Source organism: Lates calcarifer, linkage group LG8, assembly GCF_001640805.2.
Source record: "Lates calcarifer isolate ASB-BC8 linkage group LG8, TLL_Latcal_v3, whole genome shotgun sequence".
Lineage (NCBI taxonomy): Eukaryota > Metazoa > Chordata > Actinopteri > Centropomidae > Lates > Lates calcarifer.
Genome location: NC_066840.1, coordinates 7184347 through 7202625, shown reverse-complemented (window position 1 = coordinate 7202625; position 18279 = coordinate 7184347). Strand labels below are relative to the sequence as shown.

Sequence of the window (18279 nt, the reverse complement as noted above, 5' to 3'; positions counted from 1 at the left end):
CAATGACAACAAACCCTGTTGACTTTAATGTGCTATGAAAACCTTAATAAATTAATAAAATGAATAAATGGAATTCATATACTTTGCTTTTAATTTTTTTTATTTTCCCAATGACAGTTGCTGCTTATCACCCTCAAAATCATCAACACTATTCTCTTGTTTAGTGAGAGCAGCAAACAAACCAGCAGCTTTTACAACCATATAAGCTGTCAAATTACCTTAGCATGGAAGACAAGCTGCACATTACCTCTTAATCTTAGGGAAATGTTCAGCAATTCATAGAAGCACAACCCAGCACCACTATTTTAAAAATGTAAAATACACAAGTAGCAAATGTAACCTTTACATTTGACTGTGAAAAATATAGAACTACCATGCATCACTAATACAACAGACAGAACCTTATTTATTTCTTTATGTTACCATAAAATTGTCTTGTGAGATTTCTGTGAGAGGGCAGTAAAATGAGTCTACAGTGTAAGAGTATACTGTATAGTGTTGTGTTACCAGTAACCAGAAACTACCCCATAAGACATTGATAGGGTAAGCTGTGCCCTCTGGTGGACAATCAAGAGAATTTTACCTGTGACAATATAATCGTAATTCCTGCAACATGTTGTACTGTGTATGGAGTCAACATCTCAAATAACCTGTTATACATTATGCAACACAACTTTATATTTTTTGAGAAAGTTGTTTGTAGTGTTATTACACATTTGATTTGTATACAGTATGTTGCTCACCCATTGTAGTTGTGAGAGGGATATTATAGTATGTAGATATTATAATATTATGTACCATACTACTCTGATACAGTCTCCACCTACACTCAAAGCTGCTTCATTTGTAAAAACCATATTAATACCAGACTAATTCAAATAAATTAACACAAAGATCTGAATATGGACTCTTTTAATAAAATAACACTGTCCATTGAACTTTGTGTAAAACACTGCTCTTCCAATTGCTTTATGGTCTCACAGCACATTACCAGTAAGAACAAACACAGATGAAACACCAAGTTGTGCCTTGTTGTAATGCTATTTTTCAACACTGCATGTTTAAAGGACTAAATGTATCCACTAATCCAAAACCTGATGAGGAGAAACACTGATAGTAACAGCAAGTGACCAGTTACTTCAGTGGACCTGGCTGAGGGCGATGAGTCTCTGTCTGATAAGCTGGTTCTCCTCCAGCATCTTGGAGATGGTCCTAAGAACTGCCAGCTTGGCCTATCCAAGACAGGGGACACATCCCCAGAAAAAGAAAGAGGGAGTAATAAAAGAGCTTGGTAGTCTAGTTCATGGGTACAGCAGATACAGTGTACATGTGTGTCTGTATTGGGGGGCTGATTCAGTGGTTTTATTAATAGTTAATGTAGTTATGTATAGTTATGTTAAAGTAGAAGAGCCCAGGTGTTACTGACAACATTAACAATGGCTCTGTTCCATTAATGTATCCCAATAAATCATGGCAGTATACTATGTGTAAGTCAGGAATTATTAATTATTATTATTATTGCCATGTGTGTTTCTCCTACTGTGGGATATCAAAATGTTTTTGGGAGAAAGTCAGTACTCCCAGACTTCACTGGATTTAACAGAACACACACTCATTTAACTGTCACTTTGACTTGCATTGGCTAGTATTAAATTACCACTCTTAATGTCCAAATTAGATGAATATTTACATACTGTTATCTAAGCAAATATGTTAAAATAAATAAGTAACACATCACATACTATACATATACCATCCATCAGAGACGAGTTGGCTCTAGATAGTTTTTGACCATGACTGAAGCTTAACCTAAAAGTGGCTGAGGCACATATGGTTAATGTTTACATCCAGGAACTGTGAGCCACAATAATGCTCATGTTTGTTTTGAGGAGTGGGAGTCACAGCCCACCCTCCTGCTTGTTATCATCTGTGCACTTACAATCTCAGGCCTAAAAAAACTGACATGTCATCTGGTTTGATTTTATTACACTGAAGCAAAAATCATTTAGAATTCAACACAATGGAACAACTAAATGTTTTTGAGTGTATTATTTTTCCCTTATTCAAGATTCACTGCACATATTGTAAACTTTGCATAGGGCTTACCTTTTCCTTCTCGTTTGTTGCCTTGCCATTGGATCTTTGGGAGAAAAAGAAAACATCTCCACCAACAGAACCAGAAACTGTGCCGGCACCTGATGACAAAAAAGCTAAATGTGATAATGAGGCCTCCCCTGCGGTCAGAGTAGTCTACCTACACTACTAGTGTTAGTGCTAGTTCATAGCTTATGCTTAGTTTTGTCAGGTTTGTATAAAGACAATTTAACACAATCCTGTGTGCAATACAGCAAACCTAAAAATTTAAATAAAACCTGTTAGTTTCCTGCAGAAACACTGCATTGGATATTACAGGTCATTGCCTTTGTGCACATGAGTTATGAACAGTTCAACTACAGAGAGTTTTCCCTTTTAGCTTATTTTATTTTGGTGACTTTTGGAGACCTGAAGAGGTGAAAGTACAAAAAAGTGGATATAAAAATAAAAAAATATATAGTTTAATGTTGTGACCAACAGTGACAGTGCAGCCAAAAACCTATTTAATAACGGATCAACCAACCAACAAACTTTTTTTGCTGCCCTTCCAAGATAATTATCGCTCATTTGTTACCCTGGTTCAGAAACTGCGGTTAGCCTCCTAGCCACAGCTAACCTCACTAGCTACCTGCTAGCTACCTTCTTAGCTAACATTAGCGGCTACATTACCCTGCGTCCCTCCTCCTTGGCTCATTTGTGTCTTGGTTGTATTTGCTGTGGGCTCTAACATCCATCTCCCCGGTGTTTTGTCCTTTGTGGCCTTCTTCTTGGACAAAGTTCCAACACTGAATATAGGTAATTTGACTTTTAAAATGAACCGAGTTTTTTCACCTCTAGCCCTCTTGTTCCCGCGCTTGCCCCCCGTACACTGAGAAAGGGAGCCAGTCTCGTCCTTGGTCTGATCCGGTTGTGGTTCACCAATCTGACTGGAGCCCCTTTGAGAGGCAAACCGGGGCTCATACACAGTCTTAACTGGTGACATCTTCCTCCCTCTAAAACTCCACAACACCAGAGACCGATGGAAGACACCCTTGCTTTCATTAACTGTTTGTAAAACAAAAACGTAACTCTTTCGCAAACTGTGTCACCAGTTCCTGTTGTAGCGTCGTCTGCCAGCAGGTGACAGTAATACCCGGATAACATGACTTCCAAGTTGCGGTTCGCGTCTCTGTGACTCTCGGTGTAACTGGCTAGTGAAATAATTATTTTCTCTTGAAAATGTAACCCATAAACCTACTCGATAAGCTTCAGGTAGGTTTACGGCCTGAAAAACTACGACACATATCCCAGAAACCATTATTGGAGGAAGTAAGCTATTCATTGAGCCTATACTAAAGAAAAAGTATAGAAGTATTGCAAAACTTGGAAGTATTCAAAGTAAGAAAAAGTACTGAAAATGATCCCAGTAGTGTCATACTATTATATTATTATTATTGCAGATGCATTAATATTTATGAACCATTTTAATAGTGGTTGGAGGAGGAGCTCATTTAAAAATTCTTACATAGTGCAGTGTAATCTATAAACAATACATCACATTTTACAAGTTTAATTTCTGACACAAGTAGTGACTATACGTAAATGCAATAGAATAAAAATGTTTCTCTTGGAAATGTAGTGTTGATTGTCTCAGCAGGAAACAGAAATACTGAAGTACAACTTCCTCAAAATTGTACTTAAGTAACATAAAATATTACTGGAAGAAAATAAGTACAGTACTTTTAAAGTAGATATACTTAGTTACATTCACCACTGCCAAGAACTAAGTCAACTCACTACTTAGTTTATTCTGACAAACCTCATCTATATTGTACTGTTTGTTCAGCATCTCAGTACTTGGTAAATCTGCTGTTGTTAAGCAGAATTATGTTTCTATGCATCAGGGTTGTAAAATCTCTTTGACCTCATTCATGACATTTGTTGTCTACTTAGGCAAAATACAGGCTTTTATTAGAGCAGAAGGTTTTGGTGAGCTAAATAGCACCCACTAAGGCCTGAAATAAGCCTCAGCCTATAAATACCAGTGACCTGATTCAACTCAACTCACCAGATGTGCCAAAAAAAAGTGCTGTCTCACAACAATGGCATAAGGTATGAAGCTCATATTTACTAGAAAATCTTAAGGAGGCATGTCAGTTAATATAGGCCTCTGATTAAAAGGGAAGAGCCTTGATTGTGGTGAATCAACATTAGGCGTATAATTCTTCCTCACAGCTGTTTTATTCTTTCAACATCTCACATTACAAATACTTCAAATGTATGCATACAGTTACAAACAGTTGGCAGCAAATGAATATATGACATTAGATCTTTGTTTTACTTCAATACTACAAACCAACTATAAAAACTGACGTCTGTATTGTAGCGTAAATTAATCAGGAAGAAAATATAAAAATTGGAACTTACGTATAAATGTGAAATGACTTAATAAAAATCAAAATATCAGGTAAAAAAAAAAAGTTAATAAATATAACCTTCCCAGCATACAATTAAAAACTATTGAAATTTTGCAATCAAGTAATACTAACAGACATAATATTCTTTTCATCTGAAAATGTGGAGCACAATACAGCAATTAGAAAAACTAGACACATCAACGAGTTTAACACATCACCCCAAAAATATAAACAAAAATCTGATCAAAATGATAGTTATACATTTCAATTGAAAATATAGCAAATGCTAAATACATTATCGACCTAGTATATACAATGTTTTCAATCACAGTAGCATGGTAGTAGCAAAATAAGTAAATAAGCACAAAACTAATGTTTAAAAATAAATTCAGGTATAAATTAGTTTTTTTTTTCTTTCAGACATCATCATGAACAATAGGAAACAAATAATGTGTAAATGACTGCATGGTTTATATGGATTAAATGACTTACACTGCGGAGACTTGTTTCTGGAAAGAATAAGTATTGCACATAATGGCTCAAAGTTAACTTGCAACATTAAATCACATTCAGGTTATGTCCCAAAGCATGCCACATCACAAAGGGGGTCAAGTGATCAAGTCTCCTCACCTATGTCCTACTGAGTGTCCTCTACATTACAAAACGCATCCAAAGTGTTGTCACTGTGTAGATTGCATAAACATCATGTCTGTGTAAGGAAGGCAGACTCCATCATGTAAAGAGAGGCTACAAGAGAGGTGATCTCAAAGAGATAAGAAAAAGAAAAGTCAAAAAGGAAAAAGGAGATCTAGTGCATTACATTAGGTCCTGCATTAACACTAGCCATTTTATTTCTGTATTACATTATGCATGCCAAGAATAAGTGGAACTTACAGGCAGTCCAAGAAAGAGGATTTAAATATTCAAACAGCTGATATCCACTCCGGTGATAGAAGGGAAGATTTCACATTGACCAAAGCCAAAACATTTACCCTAATGATAATCTTATTTACTACACCTAGGAGCGAAATATCAGAATATATTTTCAAGACTATCAAAATCAGTTTAGAAAGGTCTTGTCATGCCTTAGGATCCTGTAATTATGTTTATTAGGACAGAGGAGAATCCATATATGACCGGCTAATGATAGCCTTATTATTTTTTTCTCTTTTTTATCTACAGAATCACACCAATGCACCAGACAATTTTCAGATTTACCAGCACTTAAATATATAAAAGCTAATTGAAAATTATATTAATATCATTCATTTTCTTTTTAAATTAAGTTTACCATAAATGCAGATCTCTTAGTAACAAAGGTACAAAATTATTTTTCACCAAGTGAAAAAAATGAGGTATTGCAAAAGGAGTTCTCCCATCTGTGAAAAATGTGCCTAAAATGACTATTGAAAAAAATATTTAGAAAAGTAGTGCATAATAAATGTATATATGTTCATGACAAAATAATCAGCTATAAAACACTGTACAAAAATCAGCAGGCCATGTATAAAATAATATCTTTATCTCTGTGACAGCAAATTCTAGCTACTACCATATCCAACCACAACACTTGTGATAGAAGCTCCAGTCATGGTAGAGCGTGCAGTGGTACACCATGAGGACAGCTCAGGGAGACTGGACTGTGCATTCCCATTAGTTTGTACTACATTAGCATGTTAGCTTCCAGTGCTAATATCCCTGACAATATAAAGTGAGCAAATACTACTGCCAAAACCTGAGCCCTGAGGGCTGTGTCTTTATTAGCTGAAACCCACAGAAACTGAAACTCCAGACAACTCCAGCCTTTCCTCTGTCATATGACAAGAGGACACAACATTATCCTGAAAACCCTCAGATCAATGTCTGCTTTTGATGATGTGTTTTAGGCCAATCTTTGGTTTGCCCTTTCTGGTTACAAAGTGTCGACTTTTAAACCAAGACCTAAAAACTCATGCCAGCAATCTACACGTGTGCCAGACTGAAGGGACATTTCGTTTTTGTTTGTTTGTTTGTTTTTGACATGGCCAGATGCTATATACTGCGCTGCTTGAAAAACTCAGTTGTCCAACCAACTGAAACTGCGCTTCTCCTCTGTTCAACCCAACCATTTGCACTCAACCTTTGGTAAATGGTACAGTTGTTCTCTAATCCTGCAAGCGAAAAGTAAGAAAATGCACCCTTCTTAAACTCAACTTCTGTAGTTAGTATACTGATTTAGGTATGATGAACCTCACTTAAATTTTATGTTACTCTTGACAACAAATGTAAGCAGCTTTGCCAGCTAACAAGAAAAGAAAGTACAGTCAAGTCAGAAAACGTCTAAATCCAAATCTAATGCATCCATATGCTCATGCACACTTAAAGTCAAAACATAAATGGGATTTCACTCTCTTCTTAGCATTTACTTCTTTTAGAAGGCCCAATTAAAAAAACTAAAATAAAATAAATTATGTTTTTTTTTTTAACTTAAAAGAAAAGTGCATTTAATTTTCATATCATAGCCCGCACCCCTTCCCTAATAACCCCTTTCTCAGTCCCTCCCCCGATCCTGCATCGTCTCCCTCCCTAGCCCTCTCGCCTCAGTTCCAGCGGAAGGAGATGTGTCGTGGTCGGTCCCCTCCCTCCTTCACCAGTGGCTTGTGGAACTCGCGGCCGGCCCGGGAGTGGATGGCTGCCCAGCAGTACTCACAGTAGTACTGCAGACAGGTCACGTTGGCGCAGAAAAAAGGAGCAAACTTCCCCCCACAGCGGGTGCCCTGGCACTCATCACACAGCTGGTCGTCCAGGACATATGGCTTCACTTCCACCTGAGAGGGGGAGGATAGATGACTGTGTTAAAATGGAGGTCGAGAAAAATCTGGATGCGCGCACAGCAGCATGTTGGCTAGGGTGAAAATATTTAACAAAAAGACGTAGACAGGAAGCTGCTAACATCGGATCAACTCACCCGTTTATCAATCTCCCCATGCTGCAGTTGAACAAATCGGGCACTAATGGCTGCAATGTAGCTTTGCTGATTGGAGAAGGCCACTCGCCCCGCCCCTTTTGGATACTTGAGTTCAGGGTCTGTGTCGATCCCAGCGTAACATACTCCCCCATACAGACGGTCCATGATCATGGCGAGCTCCACTGGAACACCAATAGAGAAAGCAAGTTAATAGAATCTAAACAGTTGCAGTCATCAGACTGTAACGCATTCAATGATCACCACACACACGTACCTGCACGTAGGGGACGAGGGACACCTCCTACAAAGATAGTCTTTCTTGGGTCCAATGGCTGAGAGCCATCCATTACAAAGTCACTGTCATTTAGGTTCCAGGGCCGGATCTGGACCTACAAAAACCCAAATGAAAAAAAAAAAAACATTAATTTCATCTCAGTCAAGCTCTACTACTACAAATTTCTTTGGTTCAATTTCTTGATATTGAAGATGTTAATGGTGGCAGCTGGGGCTTTTTACATGAAGCCCCTAGAATGATGGTAAAATAGTGTAGATGCATCAACTCCTGTCACATTTCATGCTGTGCGCACACTTAATATAACATCCAGTGACATAATGTAATCAGATATATACCACTACAACTTCTTATTTACTACAAACCATATTTAGGGAGTCTATAACATTAACATCTGTTTTAGTGTTATATTTGCTGGGCAAGATGGATAACAAGCAGCAGAGTAACACACTCACAGGCTTGTCTTTGATGGTGGGGCTGGAGACACACAGGTAAAGCTTGCCATCTTCCTGAATGCAGGCGTCAATCAGAGCCTGAACAGAGCTCTCGTCTTGGAACAGCAGGAATGCATATCCTGGAGAGGTTTGGCAAACAGAACAATGAGCACACACAAGAAAATGCTCACCATCACAATGCTGTAGAGTCAACACACTGGCACAAATGGCATGTTAAACTGGTTTGACTAACCTTTTGGTGGGAAATAGGACTTGCTCTCTGCCTTGTGAGGCCAGTCAACAAACAAATGACCAAATCTACGGAAACTGGCAGTGATTTCATCTGAAAGAGAAAATTAAATACACATTATGGACGCAAAAGAAAAAAAGCTTAATATTTTGTTGGTTTGTTTTATAATATACAACAATACAGATTATAAAACACTGAGCTTATTGAAGCATCCACTGTAGCTGTAATGTGCCCTTACCTTCGTCTATGTCAGGGGGCAGCCCTCCTACAAACACCTTGCGAGAATATCGTTCCACACGTTCACCATTGAGGTGAGGGAAACAGTGTGCCGAACCAAGACCAGGAAGCCCCTGGTCACCTGACTCATCCTCTCCAAAAGAGCGCTCATCCTCCATGGGGAACAGCGAGGAATGACCTAGTGGAGAGAATGATCTGGATTACAGATACTGGCTCACCACTAGTGAGTGAGGCAGAACCACAATTCTTATTGTTCTGAAAATGTACTAATACAGTGAGCAGGAAATTTGATCGGATGTAAATTAATAAAATTGTTAAGAAATACATACAAAAGCAGCCATGATTACCATTTTTAAAGACACATTAAAAGCATGAGTATTATCACTACTAGGTCTTGGCAGGCAGCAAGGCTTTTAACGCCCTATAATAAAGGCGCTCACACCCTGACAACATACAAGGCAGAAATAATCAGTGACAATGACAAAATCAAGCCAAACAAACACAGAAGCAAAACACCAAAAAATAATCATTTCAGGGATCATTACTGCTTTCTAAATAACAACGAGCAAATTAAGACACATTCACAAACTTTACCTCGTCTTCTGCCATAACTTCTTGCTGCATGTAAAACAACACAAAAAGCTTTTGAGATGGCTTTTTGAAAGAGACACATCATTAAAAAAAAAATACTGTATGCACAAACTCTGGCTGGAAAATTGGCTGGCTCACCAGACAAAATGGCTGCTGTCTTTTAAATAACAGTCATTCTGAATTTCCAATAGCCAAAATGCTTTTCATCAAATAGCAAAGTCATCTATTTAAACATTTAACTTGAATGGATGGATGAGGGATGGAGGATGGGCACATGTGCTGCAACTGACATCACAGTATAAACTAGAGATTAAATCATGACACATAATCGATTTTTAATATCACTACAAACATAAATTCAATTCATCATTTGCCTTTGACAGCATATCTGTGGTGTCACATATTTGCTCTTTACTGTCTCTGAATCTCTCTGACAACATTATTATTCCGCTACTCCCTTTGGTGAGCCATTTCGTTGTGCACTGCAGTGACTAACACAGCAGTTTAGAAAGATATAAAGCCAGTCATGTGACTCAAGCAATTTTATATTTTTATCACTTGTTTTACAGTACATCTCAGTGTAGGTAGGTTTCACTTATGTTTTTTTTAATTTTGTGTGAGCTCAATGAAGGCAATGGCTCAATGGCAATAAAATTCCTGACTTGCATTAAAATTTTGACAGGCATTAATTTCAAGCCCTGACCTCTGCTACAGCACTGCATATTTGTATGCATGTCATTTACATACCATTCATAGGTAGAGGCCCGTCTCCACCCTGGTGAGAGAAGCTGTAACGTCCTATATAACAAAAATAGGAGAGGACTCAGAACACCATGTTGTGAAATGACTCCCAAGTGGAGTAATAATTACATGAATTTCTTTCTCATCCTTTAACATATAAATAGCTTCAAACTCACTGATGTTGTGTGCCAGTGTTTTATAGTGATGTATTGTGTTCTGTGTCTATCAGGAAAAGGATTGTGATGGCACGTATTTGGGGCACGTGTGAAGTTATTTTTTGGACAAACCAAACAGTGCCGCAAATGTAGTTCAGGTTATTACATGTAAACAAAAGTCTGTGTTCGTGTCATATCATATGCATGAAAAATGCTGGAATAAGTCCAAGAATGTGTAAAGTATGCAAATTATGACTAGATTATTGAGGAACCTGACATGTAAATCAAGAGATGGAAAACACACACACGACAAACAGCAGGAAGACTGTATAAATGATGAAGGAGAAGTTTCAAAAAAGAAAATTCATGCATCAGCTGGCCAAAATTAGCATCAGTAAATCCGGCTATGATGGAAAAATGGGTTCTTTTGAGACTGGCTGCAACAAAACTGAACACCAATGTTTTATTAATGAGAGAGTCAGCTGAGATCAAAGTGTCTCCACTGCAAAAATGCTGCAGGTGATTGTTTTCATGAGTTACAGAAAATGAGACAGAAATGTACAGTAATGTAAGACTGAAATGTAACCTGAGTGGCTCTCACTCATGTAATGTTAATAATGAACACCTGATTTAATTGCAGCCCACGTGTGTAGAGTTTTGTGCCAACGCTAAAACAATACTTGTGATACTTGACTTTTAAAATTGGAAAAAATTTGATTCAAATCAGAAACTTGTATAGTAAAGAATCTACATGGACTTGCAGTGCCAGTTTTGCTATTTTCACTGCTACTGATATTAAACCATACTGAAGTTTGATAGGCATTCATCCTCTTAGTGCATTAAAATTCACATTCTATTGGATTGTGGTGGTGGTGGTGGTGGTGGTGGGGGGGGGCTGTACATGTGATACCTAGCCCTGCATACACCAGTGACTCTGCAATAATTCTAAACTAGCAAAGGTCATTAATATTTGGTTTTTGTTGTTTTGAACATCAAATTACTTTATGCTGCAAGACAACATGTCTCAAATTTATGACATGCATTAACAAAGAAGACGTGTAATCACAAGTAAATACCCATTTACACTGATAAAAAGAATGTTTTAATTTGACAAAACCTCAAACAAATCAGAAGTAGCTGATCAAGTGCACTAAAAGTCTAGACAAAAACAAACATTGTGAGCATCACCAGAATGGCATTTACTACATCTGTTATTTTGTCCACCTGCTGCACAGGCTTCTTATTTTCTGGACCCAATAAGCTGCATGCACATTCAAACATAAGCCCTGCTGTCTACACAGTCAATTGCCAGCACTGTGAAATAATACGCAATATCTACTGGCCGTCAAATACGTGCAACAAACAGCTGTATTTATCTACAGCCAGCGGTAAGAAAAACTATCCTTTCCTCATCATTGTTAGTGTGGGAACCAACCTTTCAAGGAATCCTGCTCAGCCCTCATAATGTCAATCAGGGAGTTCTCCAGAGAGTGCATACTGAAACCATCAAAGGACCGTGTTCTCTCCTGCTGAAAGGGAGGAAGACAACAATTAGCCTCCTCACTTCCCACATCACATCTAAAGCAGCACAGGCTGCAAGAGCCCTGACACAGTTTTCTATGATGCTCATAGCTAATAAAAACTGCAGAGAATATCCCCGTAGAGATCTTCAGAGGAAAGTACTGTCAACAGAAAATGGATCCCAGAGTGTGTTATACAAAATCACCTGCATATTTCTGCTATCAAATCAATTCTCTCCAGTTTCTGACAGCATCAGATAAGATGTGCTACTTAAGGAGCTAGAAAAATAGATCCTCCCCCTGGAACAATCTCAAGTCAATACAAATTATAATTAAATAAGCTAAAGGTGAAAAGATAAATATTTAGTATAGTATTTAATAATAAAGAAAAGCCATGATGAGGAATACATAGCACAAGAGAGGTTTCTTCACTTCTAATTGGGCTGAGAGCAAGCAAAGCTGCAGTAGAGCACAAGACTTCATAAATCAGGACAAGAGGAAGGCCATGTGATCAGAGCAGATGATAAGAGTGCTCTCCTTCAACCAATGATCTAGATAAGCCCTCAGACATAAGCACACACAATAAGTTCCAATTCATCTGTTTAGTTGGCTCAGCTGTCACGTATCCTGTTTTTCTCAATGCCTTATTTGTTGAATTTGATACAGTTGAGCATGTTTAACAGGATTAATATCACTGGCCCCTGGAGGGGACACAGCCATGTTTACATTTTGCTGCTGTATAAACCCTCAGTCAAAGTCTTTTGATGTTCTCAAGTGAATGTCAACTGAGTTGAATTCTTGTCAATTAGATAACACACATAGTAAGCGCTAAACAGCAGCCTGAGTATTATGTATGTGATATAGTTACCTGGAAAGGGTAGATGCTGTCACTGCGGCTCATACTGTCCTCCACCCAGCCCTTATGATTAAAGCCAGAGCTATTTCTGGGGAACTTCTGAGAGGGAACCTGTGGGACAGACAGATGAGTTTCATACAAATCTCTTAACCAAATGTACTGCATGCAAAGACCTGTTAGAATTTATCACTGCTCGAGATAAGTTGTGACTACCTGGTTGTTGGGAAAAGACTTCTTCAACGGAGAGATGGAGTTAAGGCCCGTCATGCCTCCACCTACCCCCCGCCTGTACTCTCGAACCCCCTGTGTGCCTCCCCAGCTGCCATACCCACCGGGGCTCCAGGAGGTGGATGTGGGAGTGGAGGGGCTCTGGTAGCTTCCCCAAGGTGAAGGGGGTTTGTTCTGGGCAGGAGTGAGGTGGGGCAGCTGGGTGAACGGTCCAGTACGATGGGGATGCGGAGGGAAAGAAGGCTGAGGTGGATGAGGGCTAGCTGGGGAGCGCCGGTGCTGCTGTGGGACCCCCTGACCGTGTGGGTGGTAGTGCTGGGGGTGAGGTGTGGGTGCGTGATGCTGGGAGACTGGTCCAATCTGCGGGGAGAAACTGCCCCCCGCTCCAAAGCCTGGGCCGGCGTGGTGGGAGAAGTTTGGGAACAGCAGGGGAGGACCGTTGGCATTGGAGCCAGCCGGGCCAAAGAACCCTCCGACGTCTTCCCCGACCACTGGAGACTGGGTGGATGGGACAGCAGGGGACCAGTTATTAAAGCTGGTCAGTGAAGATGAGGAGGAGGTGGACTGTGCACAGCTCGTACCCATTCCCAGGCTGTCCTGGTAGTCGAACCCACTTAGCACAGGGGATTCCATCCTCAGTTTCTCTTTCCCACCGCTGCTCTCCAGAGAACCCTTCTCCAGTGAACCATCTTCAGGAAGAGCTCCCTCAAGCTCTCCTAGGCCTCCACCAGCCTCCTGCTGGCCCGGAGACAGGGCCTGAGGCTGGGTCTGGACCTGAGACTTTTCCTGCATGTCCTGGAGGTCCAAGGCCTTGGACTTGTCTGACTCCAGAATCTCATCTTGCATGTTACTGTGTTGGGCTACGGCAGGGAACAGCCAAGCACTGCCCCCATTGGTGGAGCAGGTGTTGTTTACGAAGGAGGGGGGGCTGGGGGGATTGGAGGGGTGGTGAGGGTGCTGGGGTTGGAGGTGAGGAGGGATCCTTACAGGGAAAGGAGATTTGTTACCACTGCTGTTCTTCACCAGAACTCCAAACCCGTAGTCCCCCATTTAGGACACCCAGTAAATCTTCAGTTGACTTTTGGCTTTCACCGTCTTCTTTATCCTAAAGAGGGGGTTGTGGAGGGCAGGGGAAGGGAGAGGAAGGGGTAACAAAAAAAGCATAAGACTATTTCACCTTTAAAAAAAAAATAAAAAAAAACACCAAGCCTCGCCAAACGCAGTGAACGTGCTTGGGCTGGACCCTGTCTGGTCTTGTGATGCAATCAATGAGATTAAATCATTGACTCGCTTGGCCATGGAAGGCCTAGATGAAATATAACACTCGGATTGCACGCAGGCGACCACGGAAAACACCCAGCCTAACCAGCGCAGGCAGCTAACAGCCTGAGCTGGTAAAGCTGACGTCTCCAAAGGTCGTTACGCAGCTAGCAGCAAGCTAACAGCTGCTCCGCCACCTTCCATGTGCCCTATTAATCATGCAGGTCCAAGCAGTCAATTTCAAAGTACGTTTATGCATTACACTGCATCTGTGAACGCTCGGGGGCTGCGGTGGCTCACAGCGTGGACACCTACCGAATAATCTTCCCTTTTCAGCAATGACCTCCTCGTACGCAACCATTTAAATACAGGAAAATGTTGATGACGTCTCCTGTCTGCTCTGAATCTGGGGTAGTTCCCTTCACCGAGCCGCTAGGCTAGGATAATAGCTGACAACCGCAGAGACGTTGTAGCATATTTGCACACCAGCCGGAGAAGCAATAAACGCATTCAACGGCTTCAACGTCCCTCGAATTTTCGTTAACGTTCACGGCACCGTTATCTACGACAGCACGGCGGAAAATTTCCAGAACATGACAAGTTGGAAATGGTGTATGGCTCTTTAAACGACCTCGTCTGTTTCGTGTCCTGTATGTTCAATGTCACACAGCCTACCAATCCCTGTTATCATTTTTACATCTCGAAATAACGTAACGCAACCTCGACCGCCGTTCGCACACTATCGACAAACATATGTAATTGGTGACATGTCGGGCATAGCTACCTTCAGTTCGGCGTCATGACCTTATCGTTTTGATGTTGCCATATTTTAGCGTTTCTCCTTTTTGTGCATTTCCTAGGCAGCCGGTGTAAATGGTCTCCTCTCTCTTCTAGATGACAGCTGGACCAGTCGGGAGACACTTCCGTCTACAAGCCCCGCCCCGGCCATCAGCCACCAGCCACTGGGCGTCAGGAGTTCCCTCAGAAGCCCCGCCCATTTTGGCTAAAATCTAACACTTGATTGGATGATTTCAGTTAGGTCACTCCCATAGCACTCCTTCTCAATGAATGGCACATGCACTCAAGACGTTCTCCTCCCAAATAAGGATGCCTTCAAATCAATGGGAGGAGTTATTATAAGGAAAAGAAAATACATTAATGATGCAAGGAAATTTCTATCGAAACCCTCAACCAAGATTTAAAAACTATTTAATATAGGAATACTGTAAGCCAACTGCAAAGGGTTAAAATCTGAGGTCTAGTATTGGCAACCAATTCCTCCAAATGCAGATAAGTTGATTTGGCTAAACAAATGTCTTTTTCCCCTCACCTCATCCTGTAGCAGTTGTTCAGGCCATGAAAAGCAATGCATTTTAGATAGATTATAGATAGATAGATAGATAGATAGATAGATAGATAGATAGATAGATAGATAGACAGACATGGTTGGATTTTGTCGGATTGTTATAACCTAAGCCCACAGCAAATTACGGCAGAGCAATCTCATCAAAATAAGCTGCTGCTATTTTCAGCGCTTAATCGAGCTTGAGAGCCTGATTAATTTTACTTTGGTCCAATCTGTGCTGTGTGCCAATCATACCACCATATCATTCTTTCACTTACTAGAATACAGATAATACTATGTGGTCTCCCTCATCTAATGTCAAGTTGCAGGCCAGAGCCTCACACAGGTGTGCATTTCTCTTTGCTGAAGCTGACTCATTAGAACCTTGACAGTCACTCACCAGGAGAGGAAAGAGTATCCGGTTTAAAAGAAGTACTCATGTTGGACCCACAGTATACATTACTCAAGCAGGAGTAAAATTACTTGTATTAAACCTAATTAGGCAAAAGTAACTCTTTTAAACTGTAGTAAACACCATTCAGCTAACTGTGGTCACTATGACAAGGCATATTAGGTATTCTAACCATATCTGTATTAACAAGAATACTCCAACTTGCAGTCCATTTTCTGAATTTATTTAAATAAAAGTGGATGAACTGGTTTTAAAACATACTCAAAAAAAGCAGAAGTACCTGAGAAAGTGATGTAATTTCAGTTACTTTCTGCCCCCATCTTTTTAAAGGTATTGTTCACTGCTTGCTTGTTGGGTTAGCCTTGTTAACTCAGTGCTCCACTCCCCCAAGGCAGACCCACCCTTTATTTCTATCCTGTGGTAGCAGCAGCACACAATCACCCCACCCCACTCCCATGTGCTGCAGGGCCTGTTGGGGTGGTTTAACAACACAGCACTGTTTGTCTTGAGCTTCTGGTTTCTTGTTGAAAAATAACTGCTGGTCCAGGTGTTACTGGTTTGATATTCTCAGGTTAGTATTGCACTATAGCACGGGTATATTTGTGTGCTTAAATGTGTGTTCCACCATCTTATGTGCGCTGCTGTCTACTATAGGGCTTTTGAGGCTGACAGTAACTCGAGCACAGTGAATGGCGTCAGCGTTTTCCTCCCTGGAAGCAACACACTCTGTATTCCCCAGTGAAACTGAGCTGTGCTGCAGAGGTTCCACTCATTTTAAGCTCCTAAACAGGTAGACATGATTATTCAGGGCAGTGTAAATACATTTTTTGTTGTACTAACTTCAGATAAATATATAAGACCTCCATCGCTCTGTGGCCAACAGGAGACAGAAGTGAGGTGCACCCACTGACCCCGGATGGTTCTTAAATGATTTAACCATGAAACTTAGGCACTCAGTCATTAATTCATCAGTTCACACTGGAGCACAGGGCACACAAAGCACCCAGGGCTGACTATCTCAGGTTTCTCTGCTCAGAGGCGCAGTCTCTCTCCGCAGCTCAGCCTCCTCTCAGATGTGATCTCTGCCGCCTCCATATTGATAGAGCTCCGTTGCCATACCAACCATGCAAGCTGGGAGATCTCTGGTCCAGCCAGCAGCCCATTGTTTTGCCAGGAGGTCATCCATCTCAGACTCAATGTATTGTTACAGCAAGGCGAGTGTGACACAGCATAATTTCTCCCACACGCTTTGGTCTCAGAGACTGTCTCACCTCATGCTCTGTGGCCTTGCTTATCAGCCGCCTGACTATAGCATGACACCAACAGTGTGCAGCAGACAGAGTTAGCATACTGTTTAGTTTTGGCATATGGCTCACACTGCCCTTTACATCTGTGGGCAGAGAAAAAAAGGTGAGATACAGTCATCCAGTCTGCCCTTTCTGTTTAAACAAGGAAAATGGTCTAGGTGTTTGCTATATATCAAGTGTATATTAGAGGATGAGGTCAAAGAGATCCTCCAGCTATTTAGTACTGCATGTAAATATGGAGGACTCACAGGAGAGAGATAATAATCAAAACTGAAGCAGCAGAAGATGAGATATCATAACTTTCAGTTCCTAATCTGGGTCACAAACCAATATGCTGGATTTCCTATAATGCAAATTGATATGACCTTTCAGTGGACCCACCCTGCTACCCTGTGTAAATTGGTTGTGTTTTTCTGTGGTCAATGTTACCTGTAATGTAACCTGTGACAATAAAGTATGAATCTGAATCTGAAAGTCTCAAACCCCAAACTAAATAACTGCTTTCACAGGCTGTGTAGTACTCCTAATGATGACTAAACCTGAATTTCATTGTTGGAGTGCTCTTGTGCACGTCCTGTAATCCAAGAGAAAGGCAGATAAAAGGAAGTTAAGACACTTTACATTCCAAAGTCAAATGAAAATCTGAGACACTTCATGTAACTATTCATTTCAGCTTTAGAAGAATTTGCAACTTCAATTAACTAACTGAGCTCACTCCTATTAAAAATCAAATACTTGCACCTGCTTCCACCATCTGCTTTTCTGTTAATAAACAGAGGGATGTCACCACCCAGTGGTCATTTAGTGTCACTACACATTCATGGATGACTTGTTAACAGCTATGGCAGACTGTGCAGAGGTGCTGATATTACAGAAACAGTATATATGTGTTGTGACATGGCATGTGGCCTTCCTTTTTCCCTGTCACACTGTGGACAAATTGGAAAAGTTTATCAAACTCCCATATACGGCCAAACAGCCACGCAGAAAACCGCCCTCAGTACACTTAACCTGACACTAGAATAACTTAAAGCACCAAAAACAACAGTTGGAAGTCTACCTTTCAAATCAGAGCACTGTCTAAATGTTTAGTGAGGCAATGTACACTGTCGGGACAACTCATAAAAACTGACACCCTGAACCCACCCCAAGCATTGCATACAATCCAGAACCGCTGACGTAAATGTTTAGGCCTTTCGATAGAGAGGATATTT

General features: G+C 40.6%; 1 protein-coding gene across 7 annotated transcripts; it reads right to left on the bottom strand.

Annotated features, from left to right (window-relative positions):
• Positions 1–4295: 4295 nt before the first annotated feature.
• LOC108882817 (cytoplasmic polyadenylation element-binding protein 4) lies at positions 4296–14937 on the bottom strand. 7 transcript variants are annotated; one of them, XM_018675535.2, is made up of 12 exons: positions 14786–14937; positions 12727–13846; positions 12526–12624; positions 11573–11666; positions 9989–10039; positions 9245–9268; positions 8652–8828; positions 8417–8506; positions 8185–8303; positions 7712–7826; positions 7438–7619; positions 4296–7297 (listed from the first exon to the last, which is right to left on the bottom strand). In XM_018675535.2, exons 2-12 carry the CDS (start codon positions 13789–13791, stop codon positions 7070–7072), a joined length of 2244 nt encoding a protein of 747 aa, XP_018531051.1. In that variant the 5' UTR covers positions 13792–13846; positions 14786–14937; the 3' UTR covers positions 4296–7069. The 7 variants fall into 7 exon arrangements, with proteins under 7 accessions (XP_018531051.1, XP_018531052.1, XP_050928159.1 ...); XM_018675536.2 differs by having other exon boundaries at positions 11573–11663; XM_051072202.1 differs by lacking the exon at positions 14786–14937 and adding an exon at positions 14317–14714.
• Between the last annotated feature and the right edge of the window lie 3342 nt (positions 14938–18279).

What these genes read in the sequence shown, in the direction of transcription:
- LOC108882817 (XM_018675535.2), bottom strand. Translation starts at nt 13,791, where the DNA reads ATGGGGGACTACGGGTTTGGAGTTCTGGTGAAGAACAGCAGTGGTAAC. An exon ending in CGGGCCTCTACCTATGAATG is followed by an intron (nt 9,269 to 9,988) that starts GTATGTAAATGA and finishes TTTTACATGCAG; the next exon opens with CAAGAAGTTATGGCAGAAGA. An exon ending in CCACCATCAAAGACAAGCCT is followed by an intron (nt 7,827 to 8,184) that starts GTGAGTGTGTTA and finishes GGGTTTTTGTAG; the next exon opens with GTCCAGATCCGGCCCTGGAA.